Source organism: Eschrichtius robustus, chromosome 10, assembly GCF_028021215.1.
Source record: "Eschrichtius robustus isolate mEscRob2 chromosome 10, mEscRob2.pri, whole genome shotgun sequence".
NCBI lineage: Eukaryota > Metazoa > Chordata > Mammalia > Artiodactyla > Eschrichtiidae > Eschrichtius > Eschrichtius robustus.
This window is the reverse complement of record NC_090833.1, coordinates 44,299,628-44,325,736: the sequence shown is the minus strand read 5'-3', so window position 1 is coordinate 44,325,736 and position 26,109 is coordinate 44,299,628. Positions and strand designations below refer to the sequence as shown.

General features: G+C 40.7%; 1 protein-coding gene across 2 annotated transcripts in view; it reads left to right on the top strand.

Annotated features, from left to right (window-relative positions):
• The window catches only part of PCSK5 (proprotein convertase subtilisin/kexin type 5), a 451,875-nt gene that overhangs the window by 56,886 nt on the left and 368,880 nt on the right, over nt 1-26,109 (top strand). For both annotated transcript variants that reach the window (XM_068551986.1, XM_068551985.1), the window contains exon 3: nt 24,725-24,838. In XM_068551986.1, coding sequence (XP_068408087.1) covers nt 24,725-24,838 — 114 coding nt within the window. The remainder of the gene's footprint in view (nt 1-24,724; nt 24,839-26,109) is intronic.

The following is a 26,109-nucleotide window of genomic DNA, read 5'->3' as shown; positions in this document are numbered from 1 at the left end:
TGAAACAGAGAAAAGAATATCGACTTCGTGCCCTGAATCCCAGATCTTAGATTTGTCCCGCGCAGTATGCCATCATTTATTAGGAATAATAATATCTGCCTTGTCTATCTAACTGGGTTGCTTCGAAGCCCCGATGACATTTGAAACTGCTTTGTAAACTCGAAAAGATTCTGTAAAAGTAACACATTAGTGATAGTAAGTGTAAGGTCGAAATTGGGGTAAACCTAGTTAACTTTCTATGATGCCTGGGTGAGAACAGGTCCCTGCATCAGGCCCAGAATAAACTCAGCCTTTGACCCAGTTCAGGCTCAACTGTGGTCAGGACTTGACCTCTCTGTGCTCCTGTCCCAGTTAGAATAGAGTGGAGTTCAGGAGTGGAGAATGAAGCCAAGTTTATTAGGACATTCTACTCTGTGTATTTCACAGTGGTTTGCCCAGCCTGACTGTAAACAGCAGCTGGAAGACATTTTGCTTCCTGAGTCCCCATGTGTATCCATGGAGCTTGGAGTTCAGAGGAAAAGCTTGAGCTTTAGAGGCTAAAGAAACTATGTTCAGGAAGCAGGCCACTACCTCTGTAAGATTCATGAACTTGAGACACTCTGGGACTCAGTTTATTCTGTGTGGCAGGGTCGTTTTAGAGATTAATTGAGATAATGCACATGGAATTTTCTTTCCATGGAAGACTCTGGGCCCTTGATTTGGAGTCAGAAAAACCATTTCTGTTTTTATCTTTCATTGACAGTGAACATTTGGGCAAATGATTTTAGCTCTATGAACAAAAGTTTCCTTCTGTATAAAATGGAGATGATAGTAAGAACTCATAACGATATAAAGGTTACAGAGGTTGATTTATGCAAAAGACATGTAAACTTGAAAGCAGTATATTCATTCATTTATTCATTCAGTCAACACTACACATCTACTTTGAATTCTTGCCCACAAGGAGTTAGCAGTCTAGAGGCAGACAGACAGAGAAGGTGACAATTACAGCACAGTAGGGTTAGGCCTCTGATAGAAGTGTGCCCACAACATGGAGGGAACATTGAGAAAAAAAGTGTAATTATTTGAGGAATCTGGAATATCTTCCCAGAGGAGGGGAGACCCTTAAACCAGCCATTATGGAATAGAAGTTGGCCTGTGGGCAAGCAAATTGATGTGGCACAAGGAGGTTCTAAAAAGACTGGCGAGACTTTCAGGCGTGTGACAGGGAATGATGGTACCTGCATTTTGGCTGGAGCTTAGGGGTGTGTGTGGGGGGGGCAAGTAAGGTGGGGAGGTACAGAGGAAGAGGCTGATAAGGAGGTACCCTAGGAAGCAGGTCTTGATGCACTGCTTATTCCATACCCAAGCATGTAGGCTTCAGCTTGCATGTGTTAAGGTGTCATATCCTACATGTGAAACTACAGAATACCATGTTAGTATTAAATGATGATGGTACTGAGCTCCCATGAGCTGCACATGCAGTCTGATACTCCTCACCACCCCGCCTCCAAGATTAGAGAAGGATTTGCACTAATCCAGTGAGCTTCTTCCCTAAGCAGTCCACCACATTCCAGACTCCGGGGCTCTGGCACAAGCAGAGATATTTGCCAGGTGAAGCTTAAGAACGCTTCTGAGAGTCAGCTCACATTTGTCTCATCTGCAGCAATAAACATTCAAGTTGAAAGAGCATTTATTGGGCACTGCTGTGTGCAGGGGCGATACGAGGATGAGTAATGACAGTAGCTGCCTGTTGTCGAGCCCTCAGTGTGGGTCTGGCCTGGTTGTATGTGCCCTGCTTGTGTTAACTCATTTAAATACTCCAAAGCCCTCTGAGATGGGTGTTGTAATCCCTATTCTTCCTAGCTCAGAACAAGCAGTTTTGCATAAACACCTAGTTTGTAGAGGAGCTGGGCTTTCAGAGTCGGGTGCCCGGGACCAGAGTCCATGCTCCAACGCCTACTCGTGGCATATGATGGAGACAGATGTGTACATGACTAAACGAATAGAAGGTGGAGACTTGAGAGTGAAGGAGATTGTAGGAAAATAACATAGACAAGAGTTAGGGTCCTTCTTCAACTGTAAAATAAAAATAAAAGGTTTATTACAGGATAAAATAAAACAAAAAATAAAATAAAAATAAAAGGGACAAATCTTTCTTTTGCTTACATTTCTTAAATCCTAAGTCAGAAGAATCAATCAGGGCAATTGTCAGATTCTAACAGGCTCACGAATTGAAGGGGAAATGAAAGAGTGGGGAGGAATAAGATTAGTTGCAAACAACCGGAGTTAAGGGAAACTCAACAGGCTAGACTTTGGAAGGAGTGAGAAGTCTGAGAAAGCTTTGTGGGCAGCTAATCATTGAAAGGAAGTGGGGGTGAGGGAAGCAAAGCCATAGAGAGAAACTGTCAGAGAAAAAACTAATTTTAATATTCAAGGAAAACGGAGGGCATGTGATCATGGGGAAAAGGCATGATTAAGGAAGGAGCAAAAGGAAATTTAAAACACCGAAGATTGCAAATTTGATCTTGTTAGTATAAAGTCCAGTTTATTCTTTTTATTTATCACAGGGTCGCATTTGTTTATTACTCCCCAAATCGTATGTATGGAAGAGAAGGGTAGAGGGGAGCATCGGGCATCCTCAGGATTCCCGCCATGCTCTGCTCATTAACATCCAACAGCTGTTTGCCAAGCTCCTGCTAGGAGCTCAGTTCTCTGTGAGGTTCCACAATGAATTCTAATCTTCCAGAGTTTTGAGAGTGAAGAGGGGTGCAGATGACACCAGGACAACAGGCTTGAACTGCAATTGTCCTGTCCAACAGGGACATCTAGTCACCCTGTTCATGACGAATAGGGCTCTCTCCAGGCTCAACTTATTGACTGTCTTATAAGGCAAACTGCAGCCTGTGTGCAATCAGAATGAAAAGTGGAGTGGTAGCGTGCTGAAGGACTGGGTCAGGCAGCAAGTGCTGGAAGAAGGACAGCTTCTTGCTAATCTAACAGAAGAGCTGTGTGGCTTAGCTGTGTCCCTGATTCCACCAGTTACTGTCGCCCCCAACTGGATTGAGTCTTTGTGATTGAGCTGAGCCTGAAGTTCAGGCTTCCTGATTGCATCTGGTGCCTCTGTGTAGCCTTATCTCCCATGCGTGGCCCAGGATGGTAGGGCTGGTGTACCCCTACAGGGAAATGATTCAGGATTGCACTGACTTGATACAAAGTGATTTAGCCTCCAGAGAAAATCCAAGAGATTTAAAGCCTTTCAATTGACTAGTGCCAACATTTTCTTTACAGTTAATTTAGCAATCAATTGATATTTTAGAATTCATTCTCTCCTTGAATCATTTAAATGGGTCTCCAGTATAGCAGCCACCAGCCACAGGGGGCCATTGTGTACTTGGCACGTAAATTTACTCAATTTAATTAACTTTAAATTTTAAAACTTATCCTTGACCCAGTTATTAGAAATCGTTTGTGTCTGATACAGTTTGGGTATGTGAATCTACTGTTTCAACTGTCAATTTTATGGAAGCTAAGTACAGATCGAGTATTATTGATGAAAATTTGGTATCTTAATTGAGATCTGTTTTAAGTGTAAAATACATACCTGATTTTTAAAGACTTAGAACCAAAAAACTGAACATATCTCATTAATATATTGAAATATCTCATTAGTAATTTCTATATTGCTTACATGATGAAATAATAATATTTTGGAGTACTGGGTTAAAGACTTATTAAAATTTATTTCACCTGTTTCTTTTTGCTTCTTTAATGGGTGGGGCCCCTAACAAATTTAAAATGATACACGTGCTTGCTTTCTCCTTCTATTGGGTAACACTGCTTCAGGTGTTGATTACCTGCAGTGTCTCCAGCTCTGAGCTCACCACAAACAACAGTCGTGGAGGCGGTGAGGTTCCTGCCCTGGTAAAGCATGCGGTTACTGTGGGGAGGATGGAAAATAAACAGATACACACAAATAATCGGCATGAATTCAGGTTGTGGTAAGTGCTGGGAAGCAGTTATGCAGGGTGATGCTGGAGTAATTGGGGCAAGGAGGCCCCATTTAGAGAGTGTGGTCGGGGAAGGCCTCCCAGAATAAATGATTGAGCCGAGACCTTGGAGGATGAGGAGTTGCTGGGAGGGATCGTAGAAGGTTTCTTGGAAGAGAAGGTCTTTGATCTGAGTCCTGAAGGGTGGGTAAACTGTGCTTCCCTTAGCTCATTCAGAAAGACTTCTTGGGCTACTGGGTCAAAAGGAGGATGTAGAGAAAGCTCCTGGCTTGAGACCAGGCTTGGCAACTTGGAAGGCTCAGATCCAGCTGGGCCAGGGGCCAGGCAATCGGCCAGCACATGAGGAAAGAGTCTGTTGGCAGATTCACCCTCCTGGAGCCAGCTGGATGTTCAAGGCTAGGAATGTGACAGGGTGGCCCTTCCATAAGAATCCAGACACTTTCAGTTTTGACAACTGGGTATTCACAGCAGAATACACAGTAGGTTTTCAAACTGTGGTGTGTGTGCCTGGCTCCATCGTTCTGCCTAACCTTGGAAAGGGGCAGAATGCACTGGGATTGATAGTCATTGTCATCTGCTGCTGGAGGTCTCAGCAGAGATTTGGAAGTGGACTGAGAACCAGCATAACATGCCCCATCTGTAGAGAGTGGCTCTGTCAGTGGGTGTTATGAAACCAGTAAGACATCACCCCTGACTGGCTGGCACAGATTGAAATGGGACCAACAAAAAAGTGATGAGTGGTGACAGAGTCCCAAATGGGCATCTTCAGGGACCCAGCCCTGGTCCTGTCTTGCTTCATAAGAAACTGTGTGTGTAATGGTTAATCGAGTGGGTTCTGGAGGCAGGTCTTGTCTGAGTCCTGCTTTGCCAATTACTAGCTGTGGGAACATGGCAGAAAACTAAACCTATCCGGGTCCCAGCTTCCTCATCCATGATAATGTCCTTTACACGATGCCAACTGACCTCCTAGGACTGTTGTGGGGATTAAACGATAAGATACACACACAGAGTCTCGCTCATAGAAAGTACCTGATAAATTGTAGCTATTATTATTATTGGCATCATGTTCATTATTCCCTTTTTTCTTTCTTTTATTCTTTTGAAATACCACAGAAAAGCAAAGTTAAAAGATCAGCTTGGGCCATGGCTCACTGGTTAGTATTTTGGGGATACTTGATCTGACGCAATCAAGAGAGAGATCACTACTAACACCGTTCTGAGGGAAAATAACATAATCTTGGCTCTTCTGGGCTGCAGACTTTGGCAAAGCCACGGAAATCACAGCTTTCCTCTGAAATTGCTCTCACATTTCCAGTTCCAACAATTTACAGTGAAAATCTAAGGAGCTTTTGTGTTTAAAATAAGCAACTTGGAAGAAGAAGAATTATGGGGGAGGCATCTTCACCTGAATCATTTTGTTGGCAAATCATTTTGTTGGCAGCATCCTGACATTTAGTTTTCGTGTGGTTCTTAGCCAACTTAGAGAGGTGTGGACTCGTGCCAGGCAAGGAAGAGCAGGTAGTGTCAGAGCATTTGTTTGAATTCAGTTTTACTTTTGGTTAAAGAATAATTGGATGATGGCTTATAGTGTAGTGGAAAAGCATGGAACTTAGCTGTGGGTTTACAACCCAGCTCTGCATAGTCTCATGGGTAACCTTGGGCTTTGCTTAGCTTTTTTTTTTTTTTTTAAATTAATTAATTTATTTATTTTTAGCTGTGTTGGATCTTCGTTTCTGTGCAAGGGCTTTCTCTAGTTGTGGCGAGCGGGGGCCACTCTTCATTGCGGTGCGCGGGCCTCTCACCATCAGGGCCTCTCTTGCTGTGGAGCACAGGCTCCAGACGCGCAGGCTCAGTAGTTGTGGCTCACGGGCCCAGTTGCTCCGCGGCATGTGGGATCTTCCCAGACCAGGGCTCGAACCCGTGTCCCCTGCATTGGCAGGCAGATTCTCAACCACTGCGCCACCAGGGAAGCCCTTGCTTAGCTTTTTGAATCTCAGTTTCTTTAGCTGGGAAATGGAGATAACATCCAGCGTTTTGTTCAGAGGATTAGAGACCGTATGGATAGAGTACCTGGGACTGACAGTGTGGTACTTGGTGAGCAGAGCTGATGACACTGGCAGCTGCATTGCTCTCCTGTCTCAAGAGAGCACGTCTACCTGTAACAGGGTAAAAGTCCTTTGGCCAGAATACAAAGACGTCGGTGTTCTGAGAGTTCCTTGTGTCTTGGTTTTTCTTTTTCGTTTCTTTCTTTTTTTTTTTTTTTTTTTTTGACATTTTTACCTCAAGACTGAATATTTATATTGCTTGACTAATATGTTTTAAAGCTTTGAGTGTTCTCAGAACACTCTTCCTGGCATTATCTCAGTGTTCTTGAATATTTTACACACATCTTGGGTTAAAAGCAATGAAATAAAACTTGTGTTTAGAACACGGTTGTAAAAAATGCCAACAGTGGAATGAGTTATGGGGTGGTCAGCACAAGCCCACCAAAGACTGGTGGCCTTCACCAAGCAGTGCTTCCTTTGCACCTGGGATGTTTGTCCATTGTATTTGATGGTTACTAGGTGTGCACCTGGGCATGTTTTACGTATGGCTGAGGGAATAAAGCCCACAAATGCCGATGCATGACTAACAACAGCATAATTTCAGTTTGATGAACGCCATTATTAATTCATGGTTCATTTCAACTTCACGTATTAATTAAGTCCTCACTGCATATCTGCTGTACGTGTTTACAAGGCTATTTCCTTGTAGGCTCACATTTTAAATCCGGCAGTTCATTGTCAAAATTTAGAAAGCCAAGTTTGTTTGTTTATTTTTTTGTTTTTGTTTTAAAAAACTTTGGGTTTATTTATTTATTTATGGCTGTGCTGGGTCCCAGCTCCTGCGCGAGGGCTTTCTCCAGTTGCGGCAAGTGGGGGCCACTCTTCATCGTGGTGCGCGGGCCTCTCACTATTGCGGCCTCTCTCGTTGTGGAGCACAGGCTCCAGACGCGCAGGCTCAGTAACTGTGGCTCACGGGCCTAGTCGCTCCGCGGCATGTGGGATCCTCCCAGACCGGGGCTCGAACCCGTGACTCCTGCACCGGCAGGCAGACTCTCAACCACTGCGCCACCAGGGAAGCCCCACCAAGTTTGTTTTAAACAGCACTTTGGTCTCTTCCTGCCCATGTCGGGGGTCATTATCCATGTTGGTTCAATTTCACTTAAAAGCCAAGCATCAAATATTAGACTGTGTAATGGTGGTCAAAGGGCAGGCCTCAGAGGAGGAAGACCTTTCTTATCACAAATAAACTGTAACCTCACTTGGATTCAAGTTCGTTATTTGTAAAATGAAAGGTTTGAGCTAGATAATCTCTAAGATCTCTGCCCAAAAGGCAAAGAATCTGCGGCAGGACACAAGAGGCTGCTAACTGAAGTGTACCGTAGGCCTTGATCCCATGTTTATTGGTGACTTTTTTGGTGAGGCTATGTCCCCCTTTCTTAGGTGTATGAAGCAAAAACTAATAGATGCAGAAAGCTAGTTTTTTGCTTTTTTAGTCCCTGATTCCAGAATAGGAGGGAATTCTTGGGAAGAACAACATCCTGAACTCTGGACCTGCCCCATGAGGGCCACAGACTGCCAACAGTGATGGGATTTGTAGTTAGGAAGTAGAATCCAGCCTGTGAGCTGTGGAGGGTACATTAGAGAGAGACAGCAGAGGGTAGATGGCAAGCATGGTACGGTGTGCAAGTATACAGATAAGGTCCCTGCCTGCAAGGCGGTTTGCCCTGTGATGCCATCTTGGCTGCTCTTGGCGCTAAGCCCCTGTATCAGCCAGTGCATCTAGAAGTTAGTCCAGGGTTAATGCTTTGGGTGCATACCAGCTTGTACTGAGGCAGGGCTGGAAAGGGCCCTGGAGGTAGGTCAGAGAAAGGAGAAATCTCTCCAGAAGTCCCGATGGAAGGCAGTTTCAGCAGATTGTTTACCGTCTGGGAACTGGCCAAAATGCCTATCGGAGATGGTTAGACTAGCAATGGGGAAACCAAAACTCTGACAGTTTCATCCTATTCTAGAGGATGTGGGGTAGCTAGAAAGTGAAAAAGGACATCATGGTTGTCACCTGCAGTGCTTCTCTTGACAAAGGTTTTTTAATGGCTACTTATAAATAGGACATTTATTGGGTACTCCACCCAGAAAGAGAGCAGCTTACCATCCCAACCTCGTGGGAATGTGCTCTTGAAAAATCTCTCTTCTTGCTATAGAGATAGTCCTGTTTTTAGTGGTTTTACCGACTTCAATTAAATTCAATTAATCGCAGGTGGACCTACCCATGTTTGAACCCCCAGTGTGTCCTCTTAACCTGTCAATAAACATATCTGGCAGTTTGGCTCCAAGAGTGGTAAGGGTATTGGAAAGGAACTATTTTCTACCAAACACCTACCATGTGCCCATCACTTTGGCTCACAACACGCCAAGGTAACTGATAATTAGATAGGTCAAATCACTTGGGCAAGGTTACATAGTAAGTGTTGCTTTCTAGAATTAATCTAGAGCCATCTAGTTTTGTCTATCCTATTTCTACACAACATATACTGTGAAACCATTCATCCCTGCACGTTATATCTTTACATAAAGGAAAACTAGTTCTGCCTCTGCATGGCTTTTTGTTCTCTCCATGCAGGGCACACTCAGCCTCAGTAAACAGAGAGCCTCCAAGGGGAAGGAGGTAACCCATTTCCACTTGAGTCTCACTGCAAATACAAGGTGACAGGTTTTAGCCAGGGCCCCAAAGGAACTATGATGTGCTTCAGATGTTCAGCTTTCACCTCACCCCTTTGGATGAAGGTTCCTATTTTCTCTATCGCTGGCCCACTTCACAAGACACAGTGTAGCAGGAGGAACATGCCGAAGCTTTCCAGAGGTTGCAAGATAGAACATTTTAGAGCAAGAAGGGACCAGGGAGAATCCTATGTTGCTAAGACATATGCCCCTTGGTGTTGTAATAACTTCACCTCCTGGGCTGTAAGTAAGCTCCTGGAGGGGAGAGACCTGCCTGATCTTAATTGCCAGCAATTAACTAAATTGTCTCCCCTGCTCCAGGAAGTCAGAGGCCTGTTGGTGGATTCGCTGATAAAACACCAGTGCCTGGCACCTGGTAGGTGCTCAATAAAAGGGTTTCCAATCAGGTTGATTTGAAAGCTTAGCAAGGACCACCTATATCAAACAAGTGTGAGGTCAGTCTCAGGAGCTAGGCCAGTTGAGGCAAGGCCTTGAACGCCAGTCCAAGTCTGTTACAAAGTTCTGCTCTATTCTTCGTGCATTTACAGGCAAATTAATTCATTCAGCAAATACTTACGGCACCTCCTTTGTCAGCTAGGTAATCTGCCAAATGCCAGGGACACCGATATGGGAAGTACAGTCTCTTCCTTCTAGGAAGGTAAGCTTTCATGGGGAAGCCTGACAAATCAATAGTTCGAAGGCTTTTAATAATGGTTGTGGTAGAGACAAGCATAGGTTGCTCAGAATGCACCAGAGGAGGAAAGCAGGTGCCTTCACCAAGAGGGTGCTAGGATAAAAGAATTTACCTACTGAGGTCCTCTGGAAGAGCTTGGAGGATGAAAGAAATGAGGGCCAAGCTTTATAGAAATCCAACCAGGGAATTATTAGGGATTTCAGTGAGAAAGATATGAGAAAATCAGCATCTCAGTTAGGGTGATGGCTGTGGAAATGCTGAAGAGTGGTCAGATCTGATCCATCAATGGTGGGGACCATTTGATATGGTTTGTGGAATCTTTTTGTGACCTGCTGTATTGTGAGCTTATTTAATTATTTATATTATCATAGAAATCATTATGTACATACCTACTTCCTTTTCTAAACACGGCTTTGGTAAACTCTAAGACATATGTGTTCATTAGAATTGTTCTATGGAAGGTCCAGAAACCCACTTTAATGGGGAAACATCATGACTGCCCTTAGTGGAATTCTGTCATCAACATAGCTTTCCCTGGTTCCAGTCTTCCACCACAGGCTACTGCTGATTACTCCATAAGAAAAAAAGAGCTGGAAAGTTTATTTGCACAAAACAAACAAACAATGAGAAATCTTAATTCTCAGAGGTTAATGTAGGTTGCCCTAATGCTAGACAAAAAGCAGGTCTAAAAATTTTAGAGGTTCAGTAGAATCTTACTCACCACATGGGATCTCAGAACCTTTGAGATTGTCTTTTCTGGTATGAAGCAAAATACTTTATTCAAGAGATGGCCTACTTTGGAGGGTGGGGAGGAGGGGATATTGATTGGCCTTACTGTTTATCCACACTTCCTTGACCTTGGAGGCAACTCTCTGAACCCCTGGGCTCAGCTCACTGCTCTGGCCTAACACCTGGAGCTTGTAGAGAGGGACATTGAAACCAAAGAGATAACAGGGCTGGATTGTACAGATCTCCTGATTTCCAGTCCAGTGTGCCTTTGTAAAACTTTGACCTTCAGTGTCACATTCTGGTCAATTGGGACTGAACTCAAGCTTGCAGCTCTTGGGCTAATGAAAGCAGTAAACTCCTTGGTGGGCATAGTTGGGCATACCAACACATCGCCATGGCTGCATGGTGGGTAGTCTTGTGTCAGGAACTGTGCTAAGTATCTGTCATGAATCAGCTCCTTTAGTCTTCAGACCCAATTGTCTGCCCCATTTGACATTCAGAGGTTAAGTAACTTGTCTGAGGTCAGTGTGCTTTTCAGTGGATAAGCCAGCATTCTCAAACACAGGTTGCATGGACTCCAGAAACCCCACTTTTAATCAGTAACCATCATGTCTTCCTTTGTCTCATCTTGTCAATTCAGTCTAATTCAAAGCATCTGGGTAACTAAGGAATTGGTTACAATGAGTTAGTGTTTTGTTTTTTTAATTTGGGAGAGTTTTAGACCTTGAACTTCCTAGGCTTTTAAATTACAAGTCAGAAGGTACCCTTGAGGGAAAAAGGATTTCTGTCATCACTGCCAAGGCTGTGCTGAGAATTCTTTTCCTGATTCAGATTTTTATTTTTCATTCATCAGACAATTCTCCTGTCTTTTGCAGACTTAACTGAGTGTCTTAACCTGTTTTAAAATGCTTGCAGCTGAGTAATTGAGGACCTCTGCAAAATTCCTTACATTGATGATAAAAGCTCCGGTGTTATGCCATTTTGTCCTACTTTCTTTCCTCCTTCCCTGACCTTTCATCCACTAAAGCTTCTAGTTAAGTGATCAGCTTTGACTAATCTCCAGGCATAGAAATGTTATAATGACACAAAGGAGGAGGAAAAAGATGTGCTCCCTCAACCCACTCCATCAGCTGAAGAGAGATTTCAGTGAGGGGCCACTGTGTTCTATGGAAAGAAACCCGGGTGTGGATTTACGTGATAAGGATTCTTGTTTCAGGTCCCTTACTATCCTGTGACTTGATCAAGTCACTTAACCTCCCTGTACCACAGGCTCCCCACTGGTGAACGGCTGATCTTTTCATGGGACAGTTTGGTGGTGTTAAAGAAACAATAGGTAGATTTTATTTTGCACAAAACACGGAAAAAATCAGAGTTTTACTTTCAAAAGCATGAACCAGTGATTTCTTTACCCACTGGAAATCAAAGTACTGGAAAAAAACCACAACTGCCACCACCTGTATGATTTATTCCTTGGCCAAGCAACAATGACTTCATTGGTCTATTTTGAGCCTAAATCCAGAAGCTCCTATCTGAAAATGACAGATCATTTCCCCTCTCTTTCCAGAGACTGAGAACTCCTGTCCTACTAGAGCTTGTTTTTTGGCTTTCCCTAACGCATTTGGGGCTGAAAAACAACTGGACTACCAATTATTCCTTTACTGAAAGAGTAGTGAATACAGTCAGTCATTCTGTAAATCCTTACAGGGTGCTTGCTCCGGGCAAGGCACGGCGTGGCTGCTCTGAGGGCCAGAGAGATGCTGCTTTCATCCTCCTGAACCTTCACAAATCCTGGGCATCATCTTCAAGCCTGTCGTTGCCGTTTTCCTGCTCTGCCTTCCCTCCCCTAGATTCTGAGCTGCTAAGTGTTATACTGAACCAAGTCTAAGAAGTGGACTCGGCAGGTGCTACAATTTTGACGGCCCTTTCTCAAGTAGCCAAGACTCAGTAGGGTTGCCGGGAACTGTGGTCCAGACCAAGCTCTCACTCCACTGCCGAGAGCCCGAATGTGCCAGAGTGGAACTCGCTGGAGGAGGGAGAGTGATGCATTAGAACTGCTGACAGCGCCTGGGTGCAGTAAAGTTCATCACGATCCCATGAACATTGACACAACAGACTCCAGGGCAAGGCATCCAAAAGACACAGCAGGAAAGAAGGAAGCTTGAAGGGGGAGAGCTGTGGCTTCTGGGTCTCCCCACTGAAAATGTGTCAGATTTGATGACAGTGATGAAAATGTGCTTTCTCTTTCCTTCCCTGAGCCTCAGCCCCAGGGCTCCTGTAATTGACTGTGGTGGGTATGAGTTATGAGTTCAGGGAGAGGGAGGCCGAGTGGAGTGACTTGGCACTCCTCGGCTGTGACACGGAGGCCGCCAGGAAGCTGGGAGCCAGGGTGCTGCCTGGCCTTCGCAGAGGGCAGGCGGAAGCTCCAACGGGCACACTCACTCATCAGGCCCCGCTCCAGACTTTTATGTGCTCTGACCTGCAAGTTTGGTCAAGTACCACCTTGCTGGAAGCCTTGTCAGTGGTTTCGAGGTGAAGGAGCAGCAGTGAAATTGAGAAAACATTTGGTTTGCCTCAGGCAACTGGATTTAGGTGAGAAAATGCCAGTCCCTTTCCCATTGGCCCAGGGATTTTGGACAGTATTATTCCCGGAGGCTGAAGGCATGCTTCTCCCCCATCCTGACCGAAGTAGCTGTTTGCTGAATATTTCAGAGGGTGATGATGGTGTTTAAGAGCTGCCACAGTTCCAGTGTTTTTGTTGCAAAACACCCCTGCCATCTCTGCCAAGTATAAGGTTAGAGTTCAGGAAAAAAGGGAAAGGAGTGGAAACCCAAGTCAGAGACCCTCTCCAAAGGCCCACCTTTCTCATTTCTCTCTGCCTTTTGGGGGCCGAACACGGGATCTTCATCCAGACTTCTCCCCACCGGTGACTTCGTACTACTTATTTACTGACTTACACATTTTGAGCTCATTTTAGGTTTAAAAATGTCAGGTAGCCTCAAAAAAACATAGAACACTTGTGCAGACTTTGTGCATTCATCCCTAAAGTTGCACATTTATCTTATAGCAACAGGAGGAAGAGAAGACATTGATTTTTAGCCCAACCCCATTTGATTCATAGTGCTAGAGCTTACCAACACAACAATTGGTAGTTTCTTGATTTCCAAGATTTGCGATCTTGACAATAAAGAGATTTACAGATGCTGGAAAGATTAAGAAACAGAAGCTATCAGAGTATTGAGAATGCCTTACATGGAAAGAAGAATAAAATGGATGAAATTAAAACTTCGGGTACCCAATTCTGAATTTGTGTACTCACCCCTCCCCCTCAAATTTTTCCACTGTGATCAAACTCATAGCAGTAGGGTCCATGGAAATTAGAAACAAAAGCTATTGCCATTTATATTTAAATAGCTTGGAGAATAAGACAATGTGTGCAGTGGAGCTGAATTAGTCACTAGAGAAGAGTGTTTCTCCCCATATGAGTATAACTTTTACAATCATTGCTCGTGAGCCATGGAATTAAGTGGTACATTATATTAAGAAGTAAGATGCTGACACACTTTTGGTATTTAGCAGATCACCCCATGTCCTCTGCTTGGAGAAATAATGAGAATGACTGCCCTTTCCTTTGCCAGCATTTGCCTCTTTTTATATTAATCTCAGCTGAATTGAACAATTTCTCCACTCTGTACAAAATAATGCTCGTCTTTGTATTCACTTGATATACAATTTGAGGGCATCCAGTTTTTGCAAATACAGATCTGGGAATATCTTGAATGATTTATTCACAGAGTTGCAGGATTGGTCAAAGAGAACCAAAATCTATTAAGTGATTAACAATTCGTTTTAAGGTAAAATTGTCATTTTTGCAGATATCTAAAACTTAAGCTGTATTAAGGGCAGAATGAGGTGTAACTTTAAATGCTCAGTGGATTTTACTAATTACCTTGCCTTGGCTTTCAAATTGCTTAGAGGATGGTTATTCAAAAGACAAATACATGTAGAATGAAGTCATGCCACTGTGTTTTTAATGCAGTGATAATCTTGATCCTAGAGTGAAGCTGGAGGGAATTCTGTGCCATCCCAATTTAATCCCTGCCTTAAGATTGCATTTAATCAAAAGTGTGAATTTAACTCCAGGTGGCATTCAGACAGTAGAATTAGTTTAGGTACTTTAGAATTCCATTTCCTTTTAATACTTTCAAGCAATCAAAATTGTTTTTCGAACTTCCTCTCATTGCTTACATTAATTGTCCTAAAGTTTAAAATAGAAAAACCTGAAATCCAACTTTAAAAATGCAACATTCTTTGCCATTCAGGTATCTAATGAGTTCACATCACTGGCTTTTCCTTCTACCACTTCTATCCCATGAGCTGGGTGCATCTGTGTGCTTGCGTATACACACACACACACACACACACACACACACACTTTTTTTTTTTTTTTTTTTTTAACAAAAATCAAATTCTATTTTACCCACTGGAAAGCATTTTGGCATGACTAGGAATAGGGAACTATTTTTTCCCCTAGAGGACAAATTAAATTTGTCTCAAAAGACAAACATGTTACATTTGAAACATATATAAAATGTGTCATGCCTTCAAGGGATTTTAAGAAAGTTTAGGAAGTGACACATCAATGGGAAAATGAACCTAAAATCTTTTGAGATTATCTTTACTGGAAAGATAAAGGGAAAGCAAAATATAGATATAAATATATGTATTGTTATCGGACATAGGGGAAAAAAACTGTTGCTTATGGGTATTATTACTAGTGGCCAGGATGTGCAAAGTCTTAAGTTTAAATGTTTGAAAATAAGTGTTCCTTAAAGAAATATGCCCTAACATGTTTTTTCTTATCAGTTTGGCACCTTTTCCTGTTTTGCTTTGAGTTGGTTTCCAGTCATTTTCTAGTTCTTATGTTCTACCTCTGTAGCTGCTTTTAAAATCCTACTTCTTCTGCCATATCCTTTGCTTACGGACTAGTTGTTGACCGTTTAAATATTGGAGATGCTCTTTATTAGTCTGGGAGAATGCATCATTTAGCACTGTGGGATTCATTGACTTTATTTAACCCTGGGCCCTTGTAGTTTATGAAAGACTGCTGGTTTCTGTGTTAATATGCCAGGTTCTTGACCTGTGTCAACCACTACTTCATCCATCATGTTTATCCATTTTAATTGTAGACACTGTCTTTTGTTGCTTCTCAGACTTAGTTTGGGAAAGTGGAGGAAGTGGTCCCATCTCAAAAGATAATCTGTACAGCAGTAGGTTTCAAGTCGAGGATCAAACCGAGAAGGGTTCCATGATACATTAAAAGTATAGAATTATATATAGAAGGAACCCATCCTATTCATTGCTAGTAAAGTAATAACTTGTGCTATCATCTTTCTGTTGTTGAAATATGAAATATCCTATTATATTTGGTAGGATTAAGCATACACCCTTTTTAGCACCCTCTCCTGTTTAAAATTTCCTGCTATTTTTTTTTAATAAGTAGAAGACTTAAACATGCCTAACGGAAAATGTATTAGTTCAGTGTAAAAATATTGTCTAGCCCTCTATACCTATTTTTTGAGGGCCTGTTGTCAAGCATTGCCCTTGATACTAGGAATACTAAAACCTAGCTTCTTTCAAGGAAGTGGCAAGAAACATGCAATTAGAATACAAGGTACTAAGCCCTGTAAGAGCCTGCATTTGTATAGCACAATATATTTTGAGCCTCATACCAAAAATGTCATTTTACAGGTGAGAATATAGAACGTTAAGGCTTATGTGATTTGCTCAAAGTGGACAGGCTAGTAATTGGTGGCACTCTACCAAGAACTCAGGTAGCACACTTTCCCAGTTCATTATTCTGCACTGCCTATCTGTGACATAGTCCAGTTCAGCTCTACCCCTCTGCATGTATAGAGCAAATGCTAAATATTTTTACATATAGCTCTAGAAATAACCTCCTTGCTTTTTGAATAAACCTAATTTAATGTTAAATTGTTTTGCAAAATTTGTCCAACACAGATATTATATCCTTTTTTGTGGAGTTGCAGAGGTGGTAATTGATATGTCTGAGATGGAAGGGTTAAGTAACTGTGTCTTCTGATTAGTAATACAATGTTCCATACCTGCTGATACACTAAATAGCACTTTATGCCTTATCCTTTCCTTATGCTTGAATGCTTCATACTTGGAATCCTTTCTACCCTAGAAGTCATTTTATAATTTCTCAGCTGCTTAGATGACATTGAAACTGTGATTTTTACTACATAATTGAAAGGACAGAATCTGTATCAGAGCTCCTTACTGGACCAGTTTATAGTGGCTAGCATCACACAAGTACCATTCCTAGATCTGGGCAGGAGGGTCTTCTGCCCAGGGCCTCATGCTTTAGAGGGCCTTGTTGAGCCTTTTTTTCAGCTGAGTTTGTCCCTACCAGCTGAGGAGTTGGTGGGGCCTTGGGGACATGCCCACCCTGAAGCTGTGTGGCCTTCTAGACCATTTTCCTGGTACTCAGGAGCCCAGAATTAGTTGACCAGATGGCTGGGAACCAGCTTCCATGACTTGTGTGCGTCTCTTTCCTCATCCATCCACTGGAGGGCAAAATGCACTACTGGTATACCTACCCCTAGGCCTTGAGGGATTGCCGTAGGCATCTATGGCCCATGGATGAGCTGTAGACCAAAGTACAGACACACATTGTTTTAGGGCTTTTGCATTAGCTATTCACATTGCCTGTAATATTTTCCTTGAGACATTTATATGGCTGGTTTCTTAATATTCAGGATTCTATTAAAATATCACATCTTTCAAAGAGGCCTTTCTTGACCACCTTACCTAAAATAACCCCCTCCTCCATAATCACTCTCAACCACCTTATGTTATTTACTTTTTGCGCCATTTAACACTATGAAAATCTATTATATAATCTTTTATTTATTTACATGCTTATGGTCTAACTCCCAGTGGAAGGGAAACTGCCTGAAGGCAGGAAATTGGTTATTTTGCTCACTGCCATTTTATAGCATTCAGAGCAGTGCCTGCCACATAGTAGGTACTTAATATAATATTTTTGGAGTGAATAGAGAAATGAAGGAAAAGGCCTTGAGGGTGGGGAATAAATTTTACTGCTTTAACTGGATGTAACCGTTCATTTTTCCCTTTCTAGACAACAAATCAGGAAATTAAATTAGAAGTGTGCAAATAATAGTGGAATAGTTTAAGGGAATAAACATAACTTTAATTCTCTAAAAGTAAGTAATACAGTTAGAACCATAATGCCATGAGTTTTTCATGAAACAAAATAGAACATGATTAAATTGATGACATTTAAAATTATAGGGTTCTCTTGGAGAAAGCCAGCTAATTATAAAATTTTAGGGCAGTTAAAGTTTTTCACTGTGGCCTGCATTGTCTTCTGTTACCCTCTTCTAAACATATGTGCAGTATTTATTTCACAACTTTCTTCTCAATGACCTTTCAAAATTGTATGATTCCTCATATTCCTGACTAGATGATTCTTTAACATAAGCCTCTGATGTCTGCAGTCATTAAATAGGATTCAGTGTTCCTATCTCAAGGAAGTCAAGTGAAAATTCTCCTTCAAATAAACAATAATGCTTATTTTGTTCACAAGTAGCCCTCTGAAATAAGCAGAATTCAAACGATTATGGTTTTTTTCCTCAAAAAGAGTGATCAAATCAAATAACAATGTCAGTATTTAGTAACTCACTGATAACCAGTTAGTGACTAGATAGCGCAAGATTTAAAGACTATTATACCCTGAATGCATACTTTTACTAGATTCTCTGATTCTCTCAGTGATTACCTCTGATTTCTTGATCAGAATTTTAGAAAACTTTTGGGATATGTTGGCTTCAGGTTTTAAGGTTTGGAAGTAGCTTGTCAGTGCCAAATCGTCTCCATCAATCCCTTACTTCCAAAGGAAAAAATTAACACGGCCGGTATGTACTTAACTAGTACTTTTTGTTTGTTTGTTTTCAAAGTCAGAGAAGAAAACAGAGGGGAGAAATCGCTTCATGCTCCTTTCCCCCATTTTGTCAAAGCTGATCAAAAAAGAATATGAAAGATGGAATCCCACATATTTTATTCGCTGGCATCTGCTTCATCAAATCACGAAAGTAGTAATATAATTTACTATGTTCCTTTCTAAATATTAATCTTGCATCTGCACAGAATGACTTAAGATCCTCTGTCCACAGGAGCACCTATCTCACCTCTGTATTGTGTTTAACACAAACTTTTCATTCCCAGTCACATCAGAGAGTAGACCACATACATCGACAAAAATTTCAAAGCCAGAAGAAAGAGAGTAGAGAGCATATTTAGTCTGTCTTCTATCATTTTACAGATGAAGGAGGCCCACGAAGATTTTGCAAGGTCACACAGGTGGCTGGTGGCACATCTGAGATTATAAACCAAGTTCCCCAAATTCCAACCACTTCTCTTGGTTACTTAACCACCTTTTCTCAATATTGGCCGTGTTACAACATACTATAACACTATCTAAGGTACTTTTTATATACTATTTTTCTCATTATTGCTTTTAAAATATGTTGTAATTTAGGCATTTGGTCGCATTTGATACCATTGGATTACATAATAGTAACCAATGGAACATGTTAAATTAAAGGAAATGTAAAGTTATTTGTATAGGTGACATACTCACATAGTTCAAAAGTAACAAGGTATTAAAGGGCCTACAGTAAAAGTTTTCCCTCGTATTCCTGCATCTCAATCACCTAGTTATTCCCCCAGAAAGCAACCAGTGTTATCAGGTTTTTTTGTGTACAGTAGTTACCTCAGAGAGGTGCAAAAATTGTAGTGTCTTTTATAGACTGTTCGTACCTTCCTTTTTTTTTTTTTTTTTTTTTTTCCTTTTAGGCTACATCATGGAGACTATTCTCTGTCAATACATAAAGCCCACTTCATTATCTTTTATGGTTGCATTGTGCTCCGTTATAATGATATGTCATTGTTTATTTAATTAATCCCTATCAGTGTATATTCAGGTTGTTTATTACTTTCAGTTATTACTAGAAGTGCTTCAATAAATAACTTTGTATATTTACATGTGTTAATAAAAATGTAGGGTAGCAGAAAGTAACACAACGTTGTAAATCAACTATACTTCAACAAAATATTTTTTTAAAATGTAGGGTAAATTTCTAAAAGTAGAATGACTTATTTTAGGATTTTTGTAGGTAACGTCCACTTACTGTCCACAGAGTTGTATAGATTTACATTCCCATCCCCATTATATGAGGATGACTATTTTATCATTCCTCCCTAGTAGTATGGCATCAATATTTAGAATGTTTATATCTGAAAGGTGAGATATGAAAAGCCATATCTTGGTGTGGTTTTAATTTGCTTTTTTGTATTTATATGCATGAGGTTAGGCATGTTTTTATATGTTTAAGAAACTTGATTTACCTTTTTGGAGGTAAATTGTACTCTTCTCTTTTGCCTGTTTTCCTATTGAATTTTTCTCTTATTGATTATAGGAACTCTTTTTTTTTTTTTTTTGAATTTTAATTATTTATTTATTTTGGCTGCATTGGGTCTTTGTTGCTGCATGTGGGCTTTCTCTAGTTGCGGCGAGCAAGGGCTACTCTTCATTGCTGTGTGTGGGCTTCTCATTGTGGTGGCTTCTCTTGTTGCCGAGCATGGGCTCTAGGCACGCGGGCTTCGGTAGTTGCGGCACATGGGCTCAGTAGTTGTGGCTCGCGGGCTCTAGAGCACAGGGTTTGTAGTTGTGTCTCACAGGCTCTAGAGAGCAGGCTCAGTAGTTGTGGCTCACGGGCTTAGTTGCTCCGTGGCATGTGGGATCTTCCCGGACCAGGGCTCAAACCCGTGTCCCCTTGCATTGGCAGGCGGATTCTTAACCACTGCGCCACCAGGGAAGTCCCAGGAACTCTTTATATTTGAGGGAAAGATCCTTTGTCCGTGGTAGCAGCTATAAATGTTTCTCTAGTTTGTCTTTTACCTTGTTTATGAAGTAATTTTTGCCACGCCAAATTTATGTTTTCTGTAGTTGAATGTATCCATTTTTCCAAATCACTTTTGTGATTTTTATTATACTTAGACAAGCATCATCCACTCTAAGGTTATTTTTCAAAATTTCCTATGTCTCTCATTGGACTTATATGGGTTTATTTGTTTACTTTTACCTTTAAATACGATTCATTTGGAACTGATCCTGATTAAGATGTGGGAATGGTTTTAATTTTATTTTTTTCCCCAGTTGGTTCGTGTTTCAGCATCATTTATAAAGTAATCTGTTTTCCCCCATTGCTTTAGGATAGCAGCCGTATCATATACTATATTCTTACATATTTTCTGTCAGTTTCTTGACTTTCCATCCCATTCCATTGATATATCAATACCTGTAGACATTTGCTATCAGTATGTGTTTCAGTCATTAGCTTTAATATATTTTAATATCTAAAGGGCTGATTTCTCCTCACTGTGGAGATACTACATATTTTTTAAATTTCAGTTTTATTGAGGCATAATTGACATATAAAACTGTAAAATATTTGAAGTGTACCTCATTGTGATTTGATATATTTGATCTATTGAAAGTATCCCCCCATTTAGTTAACACATCCATCACTTCACATGTTTATCTTTTGTGTTTTTTTTTTTTTGGTGAGAACATTTAAGTTCTACTCTCTTAGCAAATTTCAATTATGCAATATAGTGTTATCAGCTATAGTCACCATGTTATTCATTAGATCCTCAGACCTTATTCATCTTACAGCTGTAAGTTTGTACCTTTTACCAACTTCTCCCTATTTCCCCCACCCCCCAGCCCCTGGCAGCCACTTTTCTACCTTTTTTTATGAGTTTGACTTTTTTTTTTTAGATTCTACATATAAGTGATACCATGCAGTATTTGTCTTTCTTGTGACAGATACCATAATTGGTTTTCTATTTATATTTATATGGTAACTTATATAATGTAGATTCATAGGCTAACATCCTCTTTTCTCTGATTGCTGACAAATTTCCTTCTCTGTGTGTATAGTGTCAGAAAGTTGGTAAATTCCAAAATCGTGAGATATAAGTTCAGCTGAGACTCTGGGTAGGCTTCCCATAATCATCAATTAACGTGCTTTGCTTGACAAGTGAAACTGATGAAAGAGAACATGTTTAGACAAAGATTCTGAAGTGGCAAATGCCCACTGTTCACGTGGACCATGTAGGCAGGTGAGCTCTGTGAGTAGAGGGAGGGGCTGTCCTTAACACCCCGTACCACACTTGTGGCTTAATTAATGGAGGCTAGATTGATTTCAAAGGTCTAAAGGTTTTTATAATCTGGCTTAAATGTAGATCCATAATATATAGGAAATAGAACTTTTAGAAGTTTAACCAGTGAGGGAAAGCACACAGTTTTCCTTTTTTCCTGGGCTGACCATAGTTTTATGAAAATGAATTTCTAACTGGCTTTTCTTTGCACTGGGCTTCTTGGCAAGAAGTGAAATCTGTATAATGCATTACCTCTGAGCTTTTTTTTTTAAGGTCTCAAGGACAGACATATGGATAATGGTTTAAAAATATAAATATGCTCTTTCCAGTCATAGAGATCTTCAAACCCAAGGCGTGCTTTCCCCGCTTTCCCAAAAATGTAGGGCTATAGACTCATACTCGTGAAACACCAAAACAAAATACATGGTATCTGTCACTAAAAAAAACCAACTGTACTTTTCTTGAGTATTGCAGCCCTGTGATCAGACAGAGTGACTTATAGTCAAATGTAGATGCCAACTTGCTGTGCTACCTTCTAGCCACTGAGCCCTGTAACTAAGCATTTTTGTTTGGTAAAATTACAGCAGAGATGGTGTTTGGTGAGGTATTTTGTTCTATTTTAGTACCTATAGTTCATCTGGGAAAATGGCTGTCACTTGGTTTTCTCACATACTTATCCCATTTGTCCATTTGTGTGTGTGTGTGTGTGTGTGTGTGTGTGTGTGTGTGTGTGCATGCACGCACGCACACATGTAGGAGAAGTACATACTTACAGTGTCATTGTAGAGACAGTTATCCACCCTACCCCATTGTAGACTTGTTCTGAGCTTGAGCCATCTCTTTATTGAGTCCACACGAGATCTGACACCTTCTGATTTGCGAACACATATATGTTGGCAGTTCAGGATTTATGGAGGCTCTCTTAGGAAAGACCACTGCCAATATATAATTAGTTTGAAAAGCATTTGGTCTAAACAGATCTGCAGCTTTCTTTTACCAAGTGTGCAAATATGAACTAGTTCCATCTTATTGGGATAAGTCTTAAGAGACAGTACTATAAGGACTGTAAATGTAATTTGCATAGTCAAAATTTTCATAAATGGTCTAATTAGTATAGTGATAGATCCTGCATCACATGTCATTCATGAAGATAATGACATTTTTATGAAGCGGAGAATTGTAGAATAATTGCTAAATATTCCTTGATAAAATTAAGTCCATCAAAGGCAAAGATTATTCTTAGTCATCTTTATATTCCCAGTACAGTGTCTGGTATTAAATAAGCACTTACTGCGTATTGAATGAATAAATGACTTTATGAAACTCATTCCTTAGAAAGATTGTTTGAAATAAAGAGATTAAAATGTTTTCTGGAAATAGACAAAATACATGCACGCTCATGCTTGCTGCTCCACTTTGATTGAGAAGGAAATTGATTTTGTTCTGTAATTTTAGAAACATGGTCACTTTAAAAATTACTCTCTTCATTTAAAAAAATTACACACATTTTTAATGCCCCATTAGTTTCAGTGTGATTTCTAAATAGCCGTCTCTTGGAGTAAAGAAAAAACAAGATCCTTATTAGCTTGCCTGACAGCTATTGTCCAATGGTTTAAAGAAATAACATGTAATACCTTTTATCCAGTGTGCACACGTGTGTGCATGTGTGTGTGATGTAGAATGATTCAGTGCCACTGAGTCACTTGGTCTAGACTAATTAAAGCAGGAACAGAAAACTTTCATTTTCCAGTGTATTATTTTTTATTTATTGACTTTTCTCTGTACTGATAATTTTGCTTAAATTACCTAGCAGAAAATGCACATATATGATGCTTAGCTGTGATCCAAATCATAAATAGATCTTATTTAGGAGGCTGTGTGATTCTGTTTGCCTTGTTAGTGATGTAACTAAGAATTCACTATTTAAATTCATCGTGCATACCAATCTTCTTGTTGAATAATATTTCCCAATATGAGAATCATAGAAATTTATTAGTTGGGCTTTTGGCCTTAGTACCTTGTTTATAGCTATGCATTTTGAGCTTGTTAATTGGTCCTTTAGTATTCCTTCTCCTCCAGTAATCTTTGAAGTAGGCAAGAGAGGTTCTGAAATCTTTATTGAATGGATGGGTATGGAATCACAGATCGTAGTAGTGGACCACAAAGTCTTCCTCCCCCCACCAGTTTTTAATTCCTTTGTGGAGGGTAGAGATACATGGTGGAAGGGAACATTTTAGAGTATTACAACTGAATTAGCTATGGCCAGAAGAAATCAAACAAAGAGAATTTAGGAACAAATTGTAGAATGCCACCAGGCTGATACTGTATCTGAGATGCTCCAAAATGAAACATGCTTATTCTTATATTGCCATAATGATTAACTGCTTTTAAAAGTACCCCCATTCATACCCATACCATTTAGGTTACAATTCTGTATTAAACTCATAGTTCCCAGTTGCTTTTTAAAAACTAATTGTGGCTAAATGTTAAGACTTTCTCAAATGTAGAGGGTTTGAATTTTGGAGCTGGCAGGGAACCTATGGCTCAGACAGTTGAGTGACTTCTCCAATTTTGTACCAGAGACAAGTCTAGGGCTTTGGTTTTCTGCTTACCTGAAGAGTGCTTTTTCCACCACTCTGTTGTAGACAGCCATTTTTTTTTAAAAAAATTGTGATCCTAGAGCATTTGATCCCAGCATGATTCTTTTAATTTGATGTGTAATCCCAGACCATTTTAAATTTTTGATATAAACTGTGGCCTGTGGGCCAAATCCAGCCTCCCACCTGTTTTTATACATCAAGTTTTACTGGAACATAGTCACACCCATTTGTTTATGTGCTGTCTGTGGTGCTACAATGGCAGAATGAGTAGTTACAACGGAGATTGTATGACCTGCAAAGCCAAAGATATTTATTATCTGGACCTTTAGAGAAGTTTTCTAGCCCTTAGTATAAGGTCAGGATGAATAAATTAGCATTTAAAAATTAACACGATCAATTTGCAATAAATTGGGAGTAAAATATGCTTTCTGAAAAAGCTAAAGGGGTGAGCATGTTGTTGAGAAATACGAATGATCTATCATAAAAGGCTGCAAAGCCTACCTGCATTAAAGATGAAATAGAACCAGGTTTCTAGGGAATCTCTATGCTCTGGAGATTCTAGTTGCCAGAATGAAACCTGTGACTTAAACAGAACTGACTCAAGATGGAAATGTCCCAGACTGTCATTTGTGTTGTGCTAACCCTGATGGAACTTGAACACTCACCAAATGTCCTTCTTGGCAGGTGGAGTGGATCCAACAGCAAGTGGTAAAAAAACGGACCAAGAGGGATTATGACTTTAGCCACGCCCAGTCCACTTACTTCAATGATCCCAAGTGGCCAAGCATGTGGTATATGGTGAGTTTGCCTGGCCTGGGGCCACGGCGTTCTGTTCTGTGTTGTGCAGGGATTGTCTGTTAGGACCGGGAGGACACAGAAACAGTGACCAGGGACTTTTTCCTGTTTCAAGATGGAGATTGATGGCCTGTGATGGTTTCTGGATCTTTTTTTGAACTTAGCTCTCTGGTTCTAAGGAGAAAGAAGGGAGTTCTGATTCTGAAGGTATTTCTGTTTGAGATCTTACTCTGGGTAGTAGCTTGGTAAGTTTGGGCGAGAAGATAGAAAAATATACTAAGGGCAGACACCCTGAGACCTAGCAATAGTTGTGTTCACCTCTGGTACTCATCTACTCCACCCTGAAACCAGCCTGGTTAATGGTACTGGGTCATTGGAAATCACTGAAATGACTTTGCAAGTAGGTAACAGATTCCTGACTTTAGTTGTCTAAATGTGCCTTCTCACTTTGGGTAACAATTTTTAAAACTAGACCAGGAAAAAAGCAGTTGAAAAGTATTTGACTTGTAGCTAGTTCATTGGTTCAAGCAAAAACTTTCAGTGAGGGAAATTTAACATATTCGGAAGAGTGATCTAGAAATTCACTTGATGCCGCCTCCTTTGAAAATATATTGACACTTCTGTAGTCTTAGGGTTTTATATTCATGATCCCTGAGAAATTGATTAGAATATGTTACTTAATCATGAAATTCATATGTTACCAATTTGCTCTATAATCTGCAAAAGACCTTAACTTTTCTCTTTTTTGAAAATCTTTATTGCAAATTGTTGCCAGAGTTATCTCCTCCAATCTACCTTGTTTTTTGCACTCCCTGACCCTGCTTCTCTACAAATCCACTGCATTCCACATACTTGTCTGATGCTTTTCTGCCTCCTTGCATTTCATTCCTTCTGCCCAGAGTGGTCTTTTGCCCTTCCCCACATCCTCGGTTCAGGATAGTCCGTCGCTCAGAGCCCACACCCAAGGCTGACTATTTCATGTCTCCCATGTCCTCACCTGTCCGTGTTTGTCCTTCCTCTGCTCTCCTGGGCCCTCTATCTCTGCCACTCCTGGCATCCTTCCCTTGGCACTTTGTTTCATAGTTGTTGGATTTTTAAATCTCCTCTGTTACTTTGGGCAGGGGGTCACTTATATCCTCCCATCTGAGAATCTAACCTAGCACCTAGCAACACTAAGAATTTGTGTTTATTTGGAGATGGGTGAATGTAGCTGGCGCTTCTCCCAATTTCCCTTTTCTTAGTCTTACCTGGAAGTGGAAGGTTGTGGAAAGATT